Genomic DNA, 18,395 nt, shown 5'->3' with positions numbered 1-18,395 from the left:
AAAGAAATGAGGTAGTGCTGTTGACTGGGAGCAAAACCAGGAGAAGCATCCGGTAAGATGTGTCTTGTTGTCATCACCTAGTCCTACCCCCAAAAGAATGCAACCTATATCAATAGTACACATACTGTATGTGTGTTTCCTTCATATTGTTTCCTTTTTGTCTTTTTTTTTATTATTTTTTTTTTTTTTACAATTGCCTTGACCTTTTTCCTTTTTCTTTATTTTGACATATTTTTCCTATTTGTATTGAATATAATCATCTATATAAATATACAGAGGTTATATAAATGCGCCTAAAATGTTAGGCACCTGAGACCCCCAAGCTCCAGTCAGGGAATGTGTGTGTGTGTGTGTGTGTGTGTGTGTGTGTGTGTGTGTGTGTGTGTGTGTGTGTGTGTGTAGAGAGAGAGAGAGATGTATGTTTATCAAATGTGAATGCAATAAAAAAAAAACTAAAAAAAAACACTTTACTTTTCTGTTCATGTGTGGGTTTGTGTGCTTGCATGTGTGTGTGTGTGTGTGTGTGTGTGTGTGTGTGTGTGTGTGTGTGTTTATATATGTATGTGAGGACCCTGAGACAGCAGGAGGCTGGAGAGAGAGAGACAGGCGGTCCGCACTCTCAGAGTGTGTAAATATAAGGCTTTGTTCATGGTGCTGGGACAGCATCCATACCATAAAGCCAAGAGACAAAAACCTCAGTCATTTGAGAGGAGCCAGAGGGAGAGGGAGAGGGAGAGGGAGAGGGTCAGGGCTGTGTGGTCAGGATTCTCCTCCATCTTCATCTTCCATGGTACTGAATCAAGTGCTGCTCCTCTATCCATGTAAGATCCACACAAGCATGCTCATACTGAGAGTACAAGTGAACAATGCCCAAGACAGTGGGAATAGCCAATCCTTCAATCTGTTTCCTTCATGTGAGTCTGTCCCTGTCTGAACGCAGCCAAGTCCCACAGGTTACATACTGTACTGCTGCAATGCACAAAAATGCATATACACATACACACTAGCGCTAAAAAATATAGACTGTATATATACACATATAAAACAATGGATTCAAAAGAACCTATAAAACTGAGCCAAGGACGAGGAAAATCAGATTCTGAGGTGGGTAAAAAGAATGCTTGGATTGGATTCGCCATGTGAGGGGAAAAAAAGACGTGTGTGTGTGTGTGTGTGTGTGTGGGGGGGGGGGGGGGTTCTCCTCCTGCAGTGGCTATGGGCACAGTTAGCTGTGCGCAGCTGAGGTAGAGAGGACAAGGCCGGAGCTGACGAAGGGAGCGGGGGACGGGGCTAGCCCCGAGTGGAGGGCTTTCCCTGGGGGGGGGCAGTGTCTGGAGTCCCCGTTCTCCAGGGTCTCCACGCCCGGCCGCACCGGGAGCTTGGGGGAGTGGAAGCCATTGGTGAGCCCCACCACTGTCGCCCCCTGGTGATGGCGCCCCGTCGTGTCCGCAATCAACTGGGCTGCCAAGCCCATGCCCTCCAGCTGCCCGTTCTGATTAGACAGAGGCTCCAGAGTGGGAGCGGGGCTGGGTGGGGGGGGCCTGGGCAGCGCTTGTGTCTCTGGGGACTCCTCTCCTGGATGTAGAGGTGGTTGGGTAGTAGGCTGTTGGAGCAGGGGGGACACCCCCTCCAATGATGAGGGCCCCCTGGTGCCCTGAGAATCCCCCTCCTCATCGCTGTCTGCCTCCGTGTCCCTCTCTGGGTCCGACAGCTCCGAGTGAACTATGACCTCGGCCTCCACCTGGTTACTGCACAGCAGGGAGCCCAGTCTGTCCTCGGGGTCACCCTGAAACACAACAAGGTCATATCAAGCCACGGTACTGCAAGGTCAAACAATCCCTAGACTATGAGAGGAGAAGATGCTGGTACAGTATGCATTCCTAGATATTCAGCTTTCTGAACTGCTTATTGTATCTCATGTAAGTCATTGAGTAAAACACACACACACACACACACACACACACACACACACACACACACACACACACACACACACACACACACACACACACACACACACACACACACACACACACACACACACACACACACACACACACACACACACACCTTGGCCACATCCAGAGTTCCATTGATGAGAGTAGGTGAGTCCTCTGTGATGGTGTCTCTGTACCTGGTGATCCTGTTAGCCCAGTTACGACTAACTGACCCATTCCAAGCAGCCTGGGCAAAGAACAAGACAAAAACACACACTGAGACTCATCTTAAACCACACAAACAACCTAGTTTACCAAACTCAGAGAAGTATCCTTCAGCAGTTCAATACAAAGCACACCACAGCTTGTTCCACAACGTGCCCCAACAGTGCCATCTAGTCTCATGCTTGCTGTGACAGACCTGTGTCTCCTGTGTAGAAGACCAAATCGTCTTCCATTAGACCAGTAGGTTATCCTCAAGGTCCTAGGGCGACACTTGAGTTTACATGACTCAGGCATGGGTTACCCATCAAGAGCATGTGACTCCAAACCACCTCCACTACACTTCCTCACCTTGGACTCTGCATCATCCCCGACTCCAGCATTACCCATGAGGCTCTGCTCCTCGGTGGCCTCTGTGAGGGGCGGGGCAGGGTCCTGGCTGCCCGGGGGCATCAGGGTCTCCAGCTCGTGGCAGTCACTGCACTCGGGCACAGCGGTGGGCACAGGCCGCCCCCCCCGACGGTACTGGGGGGAGAGCGCAGTGGAGTCCAGCCCCCCGGACACCTCTCTGATCACGTGGGAGAGAGCAGTGAGGGAGGGACACAAGGGTTAGGGACGGTGTGACACATGAACACATCAACCATGATCATAAACTAAAGTCAGGTTCCTGAAAGGTTTGTAGTTAGAGTAGAGTAGAGTACTTTATCTCGTCTGACAGTCCAGGCCGACTCTCCAGTACATTTCTTAATTTCACAGATGTTGTTAGTTCACGCCAAGAAAATTGACCTGCAGTTTTGATTTTACAGTTGTGATGTGTCATGGCTTTGTGGTGGGTTGTCAGGAGGTATTAAGTAGTATTAGAGCTACAAAGCTTTCGGGAAACCCTTGCTGGGTTTGGTATCTGATGTTCAAAATGAATAAGAGCAATTTATTGTCCTAAGCTTTCATGAAAATCAAAGTGTGATGATTTAATATTCACAGGCAGAAACACACCAGCCAACAACCAGAGTAAGCTAATTACCAACATAGTAATCAAACTATTCATCTGAATCAAAGCAAAGTTAGTCAAAGTTATTTCATATGAAATGTCAAATGTGCAGCATGCAGATATGAGCCTCCATCGGCTCATAAACAACAGTCATCCTAACCGCAAATAGAAAACAAATCTCAAAACGCAACGGCTGTTTAAATCAGTTTACTGTTCCCACAGCCAAACACAATCTCTGCAAACATGCCTTTTGTTTGTTTTTCATTTCTGCTCATGGACTGCTTTATTATAGACCCAGCGCAGCCAACCATGGCACTTTGTCATTCCAAACATAGTCTCCAACATATGCCTGTCTCTCTGCTCAAACTCGTGCACACGCACACGCACACGCACACGCACACCCACACCCACAGACACACCCACAGACAAACCCACACCCACAGACACACCCACACACACACACACAGACAAACCCACACCTACAGACACACCCACCCACACACACACACACACACACACACACACACACACACACGCACAAAGATTAACAGGGGGAGAGTTGGTCTTACCTGGCCTTGCCATTGCGGAAGCTGACACACATGCAGAGAAGGATACACAGCAATCCCAGACACACACCCACTATGATGCCTGTTACTGCATGGATGTCCAGCTCTGCACAGAACAAGACATACAGGGAGGGTGAGAAACATCGCGTTTGGTGGAGGATACAGTGTCTACTAACTCACTACACCACACAAGTGCTGACCCCATTCATTCAAACTTTCAAACCCCAATCAGACTTCATTTAAAGTGCACTTAAAGTCGAAACACACTTATCATAAAAAAATAAACAGAAAAAAAGTGTACTTTAGCCCAAATCTCTATTCACTCCGCGGGCCAAGTGCTGCAGGAACCAATTCACACATCCAGGTGGGATATTATTCATTGAGCTTCAGTAATGGGCGTATCTCTGGCAAGCAGGAGAGGAGAGAAGACAGATGGTGCTTTCCCTCTCCTCTCACCCGCCCACCAGAACCTCACCCTCATTTAGACTCAGAGACTGCATCGAAACAAATTACTGGAGCCCTGTAAGACCAAAATACAATACCTCCTACTGTCTTTCTAATGCTCAGGTGTGTGGGCGACCTTCCTGAGCAGCTGGGTGAGAGTGGGCGCCTAAACCTGCAAAAGCCTAGGCATTCCCTCTGGAACTAACCAGGGGAGGCTGGCGGAGGCAGACATCGGAGGACATTGTAATACATGGAATGGAATCAGGAATGGTATAAAAATTCCATGCATTCCATGCAATATAATATAATAATATATGCCATTTAGCTGACACTTTTATCCAAACGACTTACATTGCAGTGAGTGCATACATTTCAGTATATATGGTCCCAGTGGGAATCAAACCCACAACCTAAGCGTTGTTAGCGCCATGCTCTACCGACTGAACCATGGAGGACCCATTACAATGAACCCATCCTCCGATGTCTGCCTCCACCAGCCTCCCCTGGAACTAATGCATGTCTTCAGGTCTCAGACAGGGCTACTGATTCCGGGGAGAGTGGTTTCAAACCACCTCCACTACATTCTGAACTGAATGGGGCTTTTGCCCTACAGTGTCTCCCTGCACTTGTTCGCCAGAGGTTGAGGTCTTAGGTTAGTTAGCTATGCTGCTCTGACAGAAGTTCAATAGAAGTGGATTGATGATTATGATTAGTTATGTGGTACAGAGAGCGAGCAGAACTCACACTCACCATATTTTTGGGGAGGAGTGTGCACCTCCTTCACTGGGGAATAAGGCCCCACCCCCACCTCGGTGGACGCTCCCATCTTGAAGAAGTAGCGCATCCCACTGGTCAGACCCTGCACCTCCACACTAGTGATGGTCCCTGAGAGAGAGAGAGAGAGAGAGAGAGAGAGAGGAGGGGGGAGAGAGGGGAGGTGGGAGAGAGAGAGAGAGAAACAGAGAAACAGAGAGGGAGGGAGAAAGAGAAAGAGTCATTAAGTTGCATATCCAGAGAGAGACAGGCAGGCAGACAGACAGACAGACAGACAGACAGGCAGGCAGGCAGACAGGACACCCACCATCCTGGGAGAGGTTGTTCCACAGATGGTCTGGCTGGCTGAGGTTGCCGCTGTACAGGATCCTGTAGCTGAGGATGATGCCGTTGGGCTCCACCGGGGGGCGCCAGGTCACCAGCACAGAGGACGAGTCCAGGGCACTCAGCTGGAGCTCTGCCGGGGGCGTTGTGGGTCCTGCACACACACATAGACACACAGACACACAGACACACAGACACACAGACACACACACACACACACACACACACATAGACACACAGACACACACAGAGACACACAGACACACACACACACACACACACACACACACAGGGAGAGGGAAAGGCGGTTCAGCAATTATAGTCCAGAAACGATGGGGCACAGCAGGCAGGGGACACAGGCTTTGTGTGTGGCAGGTGTGCCCGGCCACAGGGCCACCCCTCGGGGACATCATGGCATTATGATGCCTTTACCACCTGGGTCTCAGGGCAGGGGCTGGTGGGGCTCAGGTGACACTGTGGCAGGGCAGGATGGGGGCAGGGTGTGTCAAGCTTTGGGGTATTGGCTGTTTCCCTGGTAATGAATCCCCTGAATGGCCACCCATCCTGCCACATCCCTCCCTCCCTCCCTCCCTCCCTCCCACTCTCCCTTCCTCCCTCTCTGCCACCACTTGGCTGACCTGATTGACAGGCTGAGAGAGCTCTCGGCCAACCAGAGGGCCACGTCCATCTGGGCATGTAATTACAGCCAATTATCTCGCTATGCCTCCCACCGTTAATCCCCCCTCTCAGATCACCTGCCTCAGTCACGGTCGTTCAACCACACACACGCATGCACGCGCATACACACACACACACACACGCATACACACACACACACACACATGCACACACACACACACACATGCACACACACACACACACATGCACACACACACACACACACACACACACACACACACACACACACACACACACACACACACACACACACACACACACACACACCCCGAAGGTGTGTGACAGAGCAGATGTAACAAGCACCCTCACACACACAAGTTTGTCCCCTTAGGTTACGGCACTGCAACGCAGTTCTAATATGAGCAGAATTGGACTCTCCCACTAAGAGAGTTGAGACTCACTGTCAGTGAGAGTGGACTCTTCCACGGTACCGCTGAAGGGGCCCACCACGTCGACTCCATTGGACTGCACCGCCAGCTCATAGCGTGTGTAGGGCTTTAGCGCCCCCAAGAGGATCTCCTGAGCAGAGCTTCAAAACACAGAAAAAGTATAAATTAATAAAGCATCACCATATTGACTATTTGACAATGCTTCCATTGGATTTGGAATGGGCATTGGGGCTAGTGCCCAGGCCCTAGGGGGGGTTCATGTCTAGGGGGTGGATTTGTTGGAATGGGCATTGGGGCAAGTGCCCAGGCCCTAGGGGGGGGTTAGTGTCTAGGGGCTGGATTTGTTCGGAATGGGCCTTGGGGCTAGTGCCTAGGCCCTAGGGGGGGGTTAGTGTCTAGGGGTGGATTTGGAACGGGGCCTGACCTGGTGTAGTAGGAGACCAGCGAGGCGTTCCTGATGCCGGAGGGGCTACAGCGCACCGTGTAGTTGATGATGCGTACGTTACTGAAGCGAGGCTTCTCCCAGCGCAGCCAGATGGAGGTGGAGCTGTTGGCCCTGGCTTTGACACTACTGGGGGGCAGGGGAGGGGGATTCCCCTTGGGGTGCACTGCAAACACACACACACACACACACACACACATTTATAGGATGGACCACCACACACTTGTACACACACACACACACACACACCAGCATGTGCACCCATATATATTTACATACACATATGCGTGCACACGCACACACACTCACAGGCACACACACACACACACACACACGTCACCTTTGTCGGTAGGCTTCTCGGTCCTGCCCTTCCATCCTGCCGCGTAGCCATCAGTCTGCTTGTTAAAAGCCCACACTTTGACCTCATACAGACGGTCAGGGACTGAAGGAGACACACACACACACACACACACACACACACGGAGAGATGTCACTCAACACGTCAACACACCAAAACATACACACTCAGGTCTGACGACCCCCATCTCTTAACACCAATGACTTGCATGATTATGTCACATTATCAACCAATGAATGTTATTGCCTTGTACTTGTCAATAGCGCAATGTATCCATATGATATACATACCAATGTCACCTGACCTGTAGCAATTAGAAACCAGTGCATTAGAAAAAAGAACAAATACACCAAATTATACAGACCCCATGTTCCAATTCGACATCCTTTTCCCTGAAGTGTCACTCCCCCGGGGGGGATTCAAAAGCAAAGGATTAGCGTAACCACGGTCTCTTCTACACCAATCCTCTGCTTTTGAATCCTCATGTGGGTTGTGAACAAGTGACCACACCAGGGGAAAGGGTGGATCATTGGGAGACAGAGGGTCTGTGTGTCATCTGAGATGGCTTACCCAGCCCGGTGACTTCATGACGCGTCACCCTCTTACGGAGGTTGATGGTGTGAGCCTCCATCCTCCTCTCTCTCTCCTTGTCACTGTCAAAACTCTCCTCGTTGGCCAGTTCCTCCACGTCCACCTCCCGGCAGAAGAGCTTGTAGCCCGAGATCTGCATGTGATTGGGCGGGGGCGGCTGCCACGTGACGTGGAGGGAGGCCACCTTGGCCCGGACCTTCAACTCGGTGGGGGCGAAGATCACTGTGAGGGGAAGAAAGAAGAGGAGGGGAGGACGTAAAGAAAACAAGCATAAACTCGACAAACCCTCCTCCATGAAAACACTGAGATCATAACCATCATCAGAGAAAAAATCTCTGCACTTGACAATTTACCCGCTTTATCAGTTCGATGCTGAACATCACAGACATGACATATAAAGTCAGTATTTAGATGTGGATCAAGAAATATCGGCTCATGTTCACTGACAATGGTGACCTATTCAATCCCCTTGTGGGGAGATGTATTCACAGCATGGCCCGTGTATTCACAGCAGGGCACGACACAGCCTTGAGCCCACATAAGCTACAATGTGCAGCAGCTGCACTTAAGAGTCTCTATAGACTGTCTATGCTGGCTGTGTGTGTACGTCCAGAACTATCTTTTCATAATATCTGGCAATGGTGACCTATTCACTGAGATAATGTAGCACTTTCTTCTCCCCTTGTGTGTGTGTGTGTGTGTGTGTGTGTGTGTGTGTGTGTGTGCGTGCGTGCGTGAATTTTGAGTGTTCAGTCATAGAATGGCAATGTGTCAATGCACAGGAGTCGATGGCGCATGGAGTGTTTCAGCATTGAACGACATATGCTTCAATGTGCAGCAGCTGAACTTCCAGTCTTGACAGAACTGGTTCTGCTGGTTTGATGGTGTGGCTGAGCTGATGGTTGAGAATGAAACCTTCTATCTAACACACAGCACAGTATGTTGGAGTGGTTTAGTGCAGTTAGGTTATTTATATATATATATATATTTAATATCATAGTTTAGAATAACAGCTTATATCTCATACAATGTGTAGTGGTGGTTGTGCCTCATGGCCTCGCATGAAGATGGGCAAACATCTAAGTGTGTGTGTGTGTGTGTGTGCGTGTGTGCGTGCGTGTGTGCGTGCGTCTTACCCATGCTATGGTTGAAGTGGGCTGGGGTGTGGTGCTGTGCCCACTCAGATGGCACCCCAAAGCCAGCCCCAGTGCCCGCCACCATCCTCAGTCGATAGGCCTTGTTGGGCTGCAGCTCCCTCAGGGTGAACTGGGTCTCATTCCCCCCCACCTCCACAGAGAACACACGGTCCACTGCAAGAAACACATCACACACACACACACACACACACACACACACACACACTTAACATTTAAACATATCTGTACTGTCACTCTGACACTAATGCTTCCAACTCTTGTTCAGAAGCACCGATGTGTGTGACTGACAGCTTAGTAGCCTATTGCGTTAAATGTCAAATATTGAAATGAGCTGCACTGAGATAACAGATACATGCACACACAGGTGCGCACACACACACAAGGACATACACGCACACGCACACGCACACATTCACATTCACATTCACACTCACACTCTCACACACACACACACATACACACACACACACTCATGCATATACAGACACAGGCCCTTCTTGATGCAGGGTATATGTATTGAGCACATACACCAACATGTACTAACACTGGGCAGTGTGCCCTCCTAGCCAGCAGATGGAGCTCACCCTGTTCCAGTGTGCAGTAGTCTATGCGGTAGCGGGTGACAGCTCCACGGCTGTGCAGGGTGGAGAGGGGCAGCCACATGACCCGGATGTCTGTGGAAGAGGTGCTGAGCAGGGAGAGTTGAGGGGGGGCGCTGGGGACTGGGGAGGAGGAAGGGGGGGGGGGGGGGGGGCATTCATTCATTCAGACAATGGACTCATGCTGAGTCCCATTCTCCACCCTTCACCTGAAGTATGCACTTGTGCACTTTTCCACATGACTTTAAAAGCTTAGGTTTGGTCCAAGCATGGGAACCATAGGCCAATTCCTTCCCATTTAAATCCATGTGGGAAAGTGCACAAGTCTGTACTTGAGGAGCTGTGTGGAGCAATGAGACGCAGCACTACTTTGTGATCTACCGCTCACCATACAACAGAAAAAAGGCCACTATCATCGTTCATACATCATAGTTTCTTTTCCATAGCAACTCGGTTGAATCATTTTGACGACCGACTCGTCACGTGACGATAGAGAACGAACGTGTCTGCCGGCTTGCCAATCGTGTTACCCACCGTCCTCCAGCATCTCCACGGTGACGGCCAGGGAGGGGGGGCTGGCGCCCATGGGGGAGTAGGCCACCACGTAGAAGGTGTAGACGGTGTGAGGCAGCAGCTCCTTCACGTGGAACTCTGTGGTGTCATTGTTCACCGCAAACTGGTACTCCATGTTGTCGGACCCTGTCGGAAAAAGAGTCAATAAAGTCATTTGAATTCATTTGTATGGCGTATCCTCTGCGTTAACACACACCGACAGGCATATACAGACACACACACACTGTCACACACACACACACACACACACACACACACTGTCACACAAACACGCAGACACAGACACACACTGTCACACAGACACAGACACAGACACACACACACCTGCTGCGCGCTGGTAGTGCACGGAGAAGCCGATGATCTGGTCGCTGTTGTGCTCGGGCCGTCCCCAGGTGAGGAGGGCGGTGGTGCTGGAGTGGGGCGTGGCCGAGAGGTGGAGAGGGGCGCTGGGAAGCCCCTCCCTCACGATGACCGACAGCTTGGCGGTGGCGCAGGCTGTGCCCAGGCTGTTGTCGGCGATGCACTGGTAGTACCCGGCGTCGTCCATGCCCAGCTGGTTGATGAGCAGCACCCCAGGGCTCTGGGTCTTCACCCGCCCGTTGGACCTGACGGCCTGGCCGTTCTTCAGCCAGTGGAGGGCAGGAGGGGGCTCCCCGGAGCTGTTGCACACAAACCTGGCTGTGTTCCCCCTGGAGAGAGACACGGTCTCTGGGGGCTGGAGGATCACTGGAGGGGCTGGGGGAGGGAGGGAGGGAGGGAGGGAGAGAGAGGTCTTTTAGGGAGGGTTTGGACCATGACAGAGGAACGGAACCCTAGTTCACACTGCAGGGCCAAACCAAGCTGATCTGTTCTGGGCTGGGCGTGATTACACATGCCTCATAGTTGCTCTAAAAGTGCTTGAAAGGAACATACCCGAGCCAGCACTGTACGTTTTGGGTCGGTCCTGTCGTGTGTGTGAAGGCCCCAAAGAGTTTAATCTCTGTTTAAATGACCCGCTCTTCAAACATTCTCCTCACCTGGCACGTGCAGCTCGGCAGCGGCGATGACAAAGTCCCGGGTGTTGGGCTTGTTGGCTCGACAGACGTAGACGCCCGCGTGGTGACGCCGCGCGTTCGGGATCACCAGGTTGGTTTCCAGGACAACCACATCAGTGGCAATGGGCCGTCCGTCTGTGTGTGTGTGTGTGTGTATGTGTGTGTGTGTGTGTGTGTGTGTGTGTGTGTGTGTGTGTGTGTGTCCGGAACAGACCAGAGAAGACAATTATTGGAAAAAGGAAAAGATCAAACAGTAGCAGATGATGAAAGAAAGGTAAACATGCCGGGGGATCAGGCAATGGCACGGAAGACACAAGGGCATTGTTGTGCAGTGAGATTGACATCGGCCTGCAGTGAGCCGGTTCTGCCAGCGGGTGGCACTGTGAGACCTCTGTCACAGGGTGGATATAGGCTTGTTTTGGCTTGGTAGGTACATCCTCATCTGAAGAGCTGGAGGCTACAGAGGAAGAGCTGCCAAATGTCTGTCAGCAGAAGTCATTCCGACAGTTTGACACCAAATGTCATTCTCTCGATCGCTACGTATGTTTACAAGTACGTATAAAAAGGCTTTCAGGACGCCCAATAACGGTCGATAAAAAGAGACAATTACAAGCAAACACAATCAAATCGTGAACAATCGCTCTGCGTATCCCATCTGATCACACGGCATCCCATTCACAGCTTGTCTGCCAAACTGACAATGATTCCGTATGTTCCAGTGCTGCTACCAGTGTGATGTCTTACGAAACAACAAACACATTTTCTCTCTTGGTCGCACCGTCATTAAGAAGAGGAAACACGGAGATGTTCCAGGACACTCTGGGACAATATCGTCTGCATTGAATCTCATTGGTGACTGGAGTGAGTGAGTGTGTGTCAGGGAGTGTGACTGAGAAGATGGATGGGAGAGTGTGACTGTACCTTGTCTGCTCCAGGAGACCAGTGGTTTGGGCTGGCCCCGGGCCATGCACTCCATGACGGCCGGACGGCCCTGCACCACCGTGGCGTTCTGGGGCGGCGCCACAATCACCACCTCACTGAGGGCGTGGGCAGGACCTGGGCACACACATATGCACACGCACATGCACGCACACACACACGCACACGCACACACACACACACACACACACACACATACATACACAGAGGATCAACAGCTGCCTTCTAACAGAGCAGAGTGTGAGGGCGAACTACTGGGAGCATTAAGGAGTCCTTAAGGAGTGTGTGTGTGTGTGTGTGTGTGTGTGTGTGTGTGCGTGCGTGCGTGCGTGCGTGCGTGTGCGAGTGTGTGTGTCTGTCTGTGTGCATGTGTGGGTCTGTGCGTGAGGGGCGTGTAGGTGTGTGCATGCGTGCGTGCGTACGTGCGTACGTGTGTGTGTGTGTGTGTGTGTGTGTGACCCCAGGTCAGAGGGCTCACCTGACACCACTCTCGTTTCCTCGAGCCCTGCCCTGACAGCGACACCCCATGGGCTTCAGCAGAGAACTCTATATACACTAAACCACTTTGGAATCACTTACTGTGGAGCACGACTGACAGAAACAGAGAGGGCGGAGAGTGAAGGGGGGGGGGGGGGGCGGGGGCGGGGAGTGCTTTTGAGTACGAGAGTTGATCAAGTGGCAGCGCAGACAGGACAGACTTACTTTGAGAGCGAGATGAGTCCCTATTTTTAGTGTCTCTAAGCCAGCGAATAATCATGGTGTTGGAGGAGACCATCACTGACCCTGCTCAGCCAGTCTCTCTCCCTCTCTCTCTCTCTCTCTCCCTCTCTCTCTCTCTCTCTCTCTCTCTCTGAGCTGTGCATTATGATAATGATCTCTAGCATGCTTCCTGGGATACAGTAAGCACATTATAAATTAATCATTGAGATTACATACGGTGGTACTTGGTTATGCATGAGGACTCTGAGGTTTTTAAGTGGGTCAGTCTTCCTTCTCTCGGATTTGCAGGATGTGCCCTCTCACAGGGGTTTGCTGTGTGTGTGTGTGTGTGTGTGTGTGTGTGTGTGTGTATGTGCACGCGCGCGCATGTGTGTGAACACCTGTGTCTGTGTGTGTACAAGATTGAAAAAGAGAGAGAGAGAGAGAGGGAAAGGAAGAGAGAGAGGTTAAAGAGAAAGAGTGTGGTGTCTGTCGAGTGCGGGACGAGGACAAAGGTAGCCACAAACAGCTGAATTGGAAGGAAATGTCCTCGCCACCTTTCGGTCAAAAAGCTGACGTTCTGTTCATAGTTCTCGTAAAGACTATTCATGTGGTATTAGATGTGTTCACAAAGAACCGCTCTATTCACTTCACCACTGACATCCTGCTAGATATCGGGAGGAGTGAAAAAGCAGAAATGCTGTATTTTCTTCATACATTTCTTGCTCATACAGCGTGCATGCGTGCGTGTGTGTGTGCGTCTCAGCGGGCATGTGTGGACGGGTGGCTGGGTACAGAGGTGATTCATCTCTATTTCTTCGGCTTTTCCACAGGGTGCAGACATTTTCACTCAGCCCCAGCGTTGTGTCCAGGCAACAAGCTCAACGAGGCCAACAGGTATTAAGCCCCAGACGTGTTATTGATGCTCACACACACATACACACACACACACACACACACACACACACACAGACTATGGAAGGCCCAAGATTCTGTAATGTCTACTTTAAACACGTTACTTCCGTCAAAAACAAATGAAATGGGATCGATTTCATCTCGAAATAGCCTGTTATTATTCTATAGTTATTATACAGAACAGGTGAATAAAGAATGTGGGGACTGAGAGTGAGTATCGAGAGGAGGTCTTTTAATGTCCACTGCCCACGGGTGGCCTTGAATGACATCATCACGACTGATCTTCTGGAATGAACTGAGTGCTCTCTCTCTTTCTCTCTCTCTGTCTCTCGCTTTCTTTCATTAAGACCATGAGTACTGACACAGCATACAGTCCATCTGATCTCAGAGACAGGGATATTTCCACCTAAGGCCATCAATGCCAGCCCAATGACATACAAAGTCGCATCACTGGGGCAGGAATACTCCCAATCTGGCAACAGTGACTGGGAATCATATAGGCATGCATGTACAGTACCAGTCAAAAGTTGGACACACCTTCTCATTCAATGGTTTTTCTTTATTTTTATTCAGAGAATTGGGAGAATGCCAAGAGTGTGCAAAGCTGTCATCAAAGCAAAAGGTGGCTACTTTGAAGAATCTAAAATCTAAAACATATTCTGGTTTGTTTAACACTTTTTTGTTTACTACATAATTCCGTATGTGTTCCTTCATAGTTTTGATGTCTTCAATATGAATCTACAATGTAGAAAATACTAAAAATAAAGAAAAACCATTGAATGAGTGCGTGCGTGTGCGTGTCTGTGTGTGTGCGTGTGTGTGTGTGCGTGCGCACATGTGGGTGTGTCAGAGAGAGAGGGGTTACCTGGACTGACTGTGAGGCTGGCATCCTGGCTAAAGCGTTTCCTGGCAGAGTTGGACGCCACACAGCGGTACGCCCCCACGTCATCCTTCGTCACCCCCAAGATCTGGAGCACGCCGTTGGGGAGCGAGATGAACCTGGAGAGAGACGGAGAGAGGGAGCACATGAGAATAAAAGAGAGAGAGAGAGAGAGAGAGAGAGAGAGAGGGGGGGGGGGGGGGAGGATGAGAAAGAGCGATAGAGAGATTGAACGAGACCAGGATGCGCGGAGCCCTTAGATCTCAGCAGTGAGAGATTACTAACATCTCACAGATCATGTCTGTCTGTCTGACTCCTGCTGTGTGACCTCACATCACCCCCCCCCCATGGGAGGGCTATAGCATATATCTCATTGGATGGCCATGAATGTGTGTCCTGACATGACAGATATTGAGCTCAGAGACTGCAAAAAAACACAGCACCCACCACACAAGCAGACAAAAGAAGAAGAAGAAGAAGAAGAAGAAAAGGTAAAAGGAAAAAAAAGGAAATTGACTGATGGAAAGAAAGAAGAGAGAGAGAGAGAGAGACGGACCTGAAGAGGTCTCAGTCTCGGTCGGAGATGGGTTGCTGCGCGTCACTGCCGTTGCAAAACAGCGTTTCCAAGAGAGAGGAGGGCCTGCCAGTTGTGCTTACTCTTGTCAATATTTATCTCCCTTTCACCCAGCCACAACCACCCCCCCCCCCCCCTCCCCCCTACCCCCACTCCATCCCACCCCATTCCATCTCCTCCTCCCCCCATCTCCCCTTTCCCTCCCCCTGGCTCGCTGTCAGGGCGGTCAGGTTCCACCACAGAGGGTTTGCGGCACCGCGGGGGGAGTTCAGCCGGCCACTCCGCCGCAGCCTTTTACAGGCTCTCTCACAGCCTATTAATCCCACGGACAGATGATCAGTAGCAGGCCAGGCCAGGCCAGGCCAGCCGATAGCAGAGCAACAGACTCGCTCTGGGTCTGCATCTTCACCACATTCAGTCGAGTACTGGTGGAGGTACACATCGGAGGACGGATTCATTCATAATATATTGAATGGAATAAGGAATGGTATCAAAACGTATAGCAAACAAACCTGTCACCATTCCTCATTGTATTCCAGTCCTCTGAAATTCCCCCCCCCCCCCCCCCCCCCCCCCGCCCCCCCACCAGCCATCCCTTGATTCCCATGATACTGTCGTGTCAGCTTGAGTGGGCACCCACATGGGCACAGGAGCACTCATTTCGGTTCAGCAGTGCCAGAGTGACATAGGGACACCCAGTCATTCCACAACGTCCCTTTAATGTAACAACCGGCAGTTGAGTGTGCCAGCAAGTGAGCATATGAGAGGTGAGAGTGGGAGTGTGTTTTGTAAAGGGAGGGAGACAGCGTGCGTGGGAGTGTGTGAACTCGGGCGCAAGGTTGTGTGAGAATTATATGTGTTTTTGTAGGCCGGAGCCAAGAATTTAATGGTAGCTTTTTAAAAGGCAATGCCGTGTGATTGTATATTGTTCCTGGGCTGTCAAAGCTCAGCTCTGCTACGGCACTTTTGCCAAGTGACTCTCATTCTTTGCACGACCTCCACCCTGACCGCCTTCATTTGTGGTAATGGACCGATGCATAGACGCGTAGAGAAGGGGTGAAAAACTCCACACCTCATGAGACACAATGTACTGTTTTTTTTTGCTTTGTTGTCATGTTTAATGAAACATCATCACTCATCCTGGTATCTGCGGTTTGAAACATCTAAAATGTTGCGGTTTAAAGTAGCGGTAGTCTTTCATGCACTGACATCAGTAAAGGTCGGTGGAGGTAGAAATCGGAGGCTTCTGCAGTACCTCCAAATTTTCCCACCCTATACCCATAATGAGGTGGTTGCAACAACCTAGCCTAACCTTGCCTGCATCTAGACGACCTGTTCACCAGCACACCTAGTTCACTTCCTGAGCAGACACATACAACACTATGCTTGTCTCATTCCTTTCACTGTGGCTTTGTAAAGGTGAGATGCAAGGCCAACGTAAAGACCTCTTTTCATCCAACTGGCAAAACAGCTTCAACATTTATCAGTGAAAAGCATATTATTGCAAAGACAGAATAGATGGCTTTGGCAATGATGCTCTGTATACAAATTCAACATCTCAGAGATATGTTCAGTAAATTGGAAAGTGGGGGTGGAACACACAAGTTCTTTTTAAAACAAATAAGAGAGAGAGAGAGAGAGAGAGAGAGAGAGAGAGAGAGAGAGAGAGAGAGAGAGAGAGAGAGAGAGAGAGAGAGGCGGCGGGCTTTTTTGGCCGTGACCTTTGGCCTCTGGCTCATACACCAGCGGAGAAGAGAGCGGTGTCCCGTCCATCCCTTATCTCTGAACTCTGCCCTCAGCAGAACGACCATGATCAACATGTGCAGAAGTACAAACGTATCCCCTCTGATGCCACTATCCTATCAAACGGGAGGAGGCTGGTGGAGGTAGAAATCGGAGGATTGTAATGCATGGAATGCCTCCACGACTATCAAGTGATTCTCTGACTGCCGCTCCGTGCCAGTAAGTTGAGATGGTCACTTTTCCGTTCCAAATGTAGCTACTTGTAGCCAACGTTACAAATGTAGCTTAGTGTAGCAAATCCATACCTGTTACATAAGCATGGACTTACACGAGGACACACTCTGTCCCCTGTTCTGCTTAGGATACACTCTATCCCCCTGCTCTGCTTCGGTGTGTATGTATGTGTGTGTGTGTGTGTGTGTGTGTGTGTGTGTGTGTGTGTGTGTGTGTGTGTGTGCCTGTGTGTATGCGTAGGAGGAAGCCTCACCTAGGCTGACTGGGGATGGGTACCTGGTCCTTCTCCCAGGTGATCCTGGGCGTGGGTACTCCGTCCACCTGGCACTGGAAGCGGGCAGCGCCTCCGACTGGCACAGCCTGGGCCTCGGGGTCCTGGTGGAACCGAGACAGACCTGGGAGGGAGGGAGGGAGGGAGACAAGAAAGACATACAGTCAGATAGCAGTACAGTACTGCAACCAGAGTGAACAGCAGGAGGCAGAAGTGAGCCCTTTCTGAAGGGGCCCCCCCTGACCTTTGAACTCGGGATTTGAGTTTTGTGAGAAGAGAAGAACAGTTCTGACCACTTTGTCACATCTGCTGAGAGCACTAAGTCAGCATCGCTAACACACACACGGTACACACCCACACACACACACACACGCAGTACACACACACACGGTACACACACACACACACACACGGTACACACACACACACACACACATCAAACTGAGCAATGTATTAACCCAAGAAGTTTAACCTAAACTTACCACATCACATAGTATAGGTTATCAACTGTATAACAATGAAACATATATGACATACAGTAGTCTACATACACCTTTAACAATGACGTTTTAATCGCTGAATTAAGACTAATTTTTTATTTAGAAAGTAGTAGCCCATTACATCCATTGAGAAATGAATGCGGAACTGATTCAAAAATGATGTGAGGTATTAGACACGCTTCATAAAACATGTTAGGGCTAATCCTACCTAGCTTCATACATAAATCTTTCAAAACTATTTTCCAGGAGTGGGACTGATAGTGGCACGGCACAGTGGGCCGCATGTTATCAGTGGCACAGCACAAATACGCTGAGCAACTGTCACAGCAATAAACTGGAAGTACTGTATACACGGTACATGGTACACACACACACACACACACACACACACACACACAGTACATACACACAGTATATACACACAGTATACACACACACACACACACACACACACACACACACACACACACACACACACACACAGCCCAAACTGAGCAAAGTTTCTCAATGAGCACACAAAGCTCACTCAAATGCTTCACAGGG

At 50.2% G+C, this 18,395-nt stretch overlaps 1 protein-coding gene across 1 annotated transcript in view; it reads right to left on the bottom strand.

The window, feature by feature from the left end:
• Positions 1-1,225: 1,225 nt before the first annotated feature.
• igdcc4 (immunoglobulin superfamily, DCC subclass, member 4) overlaps positions 1,226-18,395 on the bottom strand; it is a gene marked incomplete at both ends in the record, with an annotated part of 33,236 nt that continues 16,066 nt past the window's right edge. Inside the window, 18 exons of the mRNA XM_083691256.1 lie at positions 1,226-1,786; positions 2,071-2,184; positions 2,511-2,727; positions 3,717-3,819; positions 4,908-5,042; positions 5,239-5,409; positions 6,356-6,483; positions 6,768-6,951; positions 7,126-7,227; positions 7,714-7,956; positions 8,871-9,044; positions 9,476-9,613; positions 10,025-10,189; positions 10,388-10,798; positions 11,080-11,232; positions 12,019-12,153; positions 14,516-14,649; positions 17,335-17,476. Coding sequence (XP_083547382.1) covers positions 1,226-1,786; positions 2,071-2,184; positions 2,511-2,727; positions 3,717-3,819; positions 4,908-5,042; positions 5,239-5,409; positions 6,356-6,483; positions 6,768-6,951; positions 7,126-7,227; positions 7,714-7,956; positions 8,871-9,044; positions 9,476-9,613; positions 10,025-10,189; positions 10,388-10,798; positions 11,080-11,232; positions 12,019-12,153; positions 14,516-14,649; positions 17,335-17,476 — 3,410 coding nt within the window. The remainder of the gene's footprint in view (positions 1,787-2,070; positions 2,185-2,510; positions 2,728-3,716; positions 3,820-4,907; positions 5,043-5,238; positions 5,410-6,355; positions 6,484-6,767; positions 6,952-7,125; positions 7,228-7,713; positions 7,957-8,870; positions 9,045-9,475; positions 9,614-10,024; positions 10,190-10,387; positions 10,799-11,079; positions 11,233-12,018; positions 12,154-14,515; positions 14,650-17,334; positions 17,477-18,395) is intronic.

Source organism: Argentina silus (assembly GCF_951799395.1).
Source record: "Argentina silus genome assembly, chromosome: 19".
NCBI classification, from domain to species: Eukaryota; Metazoa; Chordata; class Actinopteri; order Argentiniformes; family Argentinidae; genus Argentina; species Argentina silus.
The sequence above is the reverse complement of the archived record's forward strand: the minus strand, read 5'-3'. Positions and strand labels throughout refer to the sequence as shown.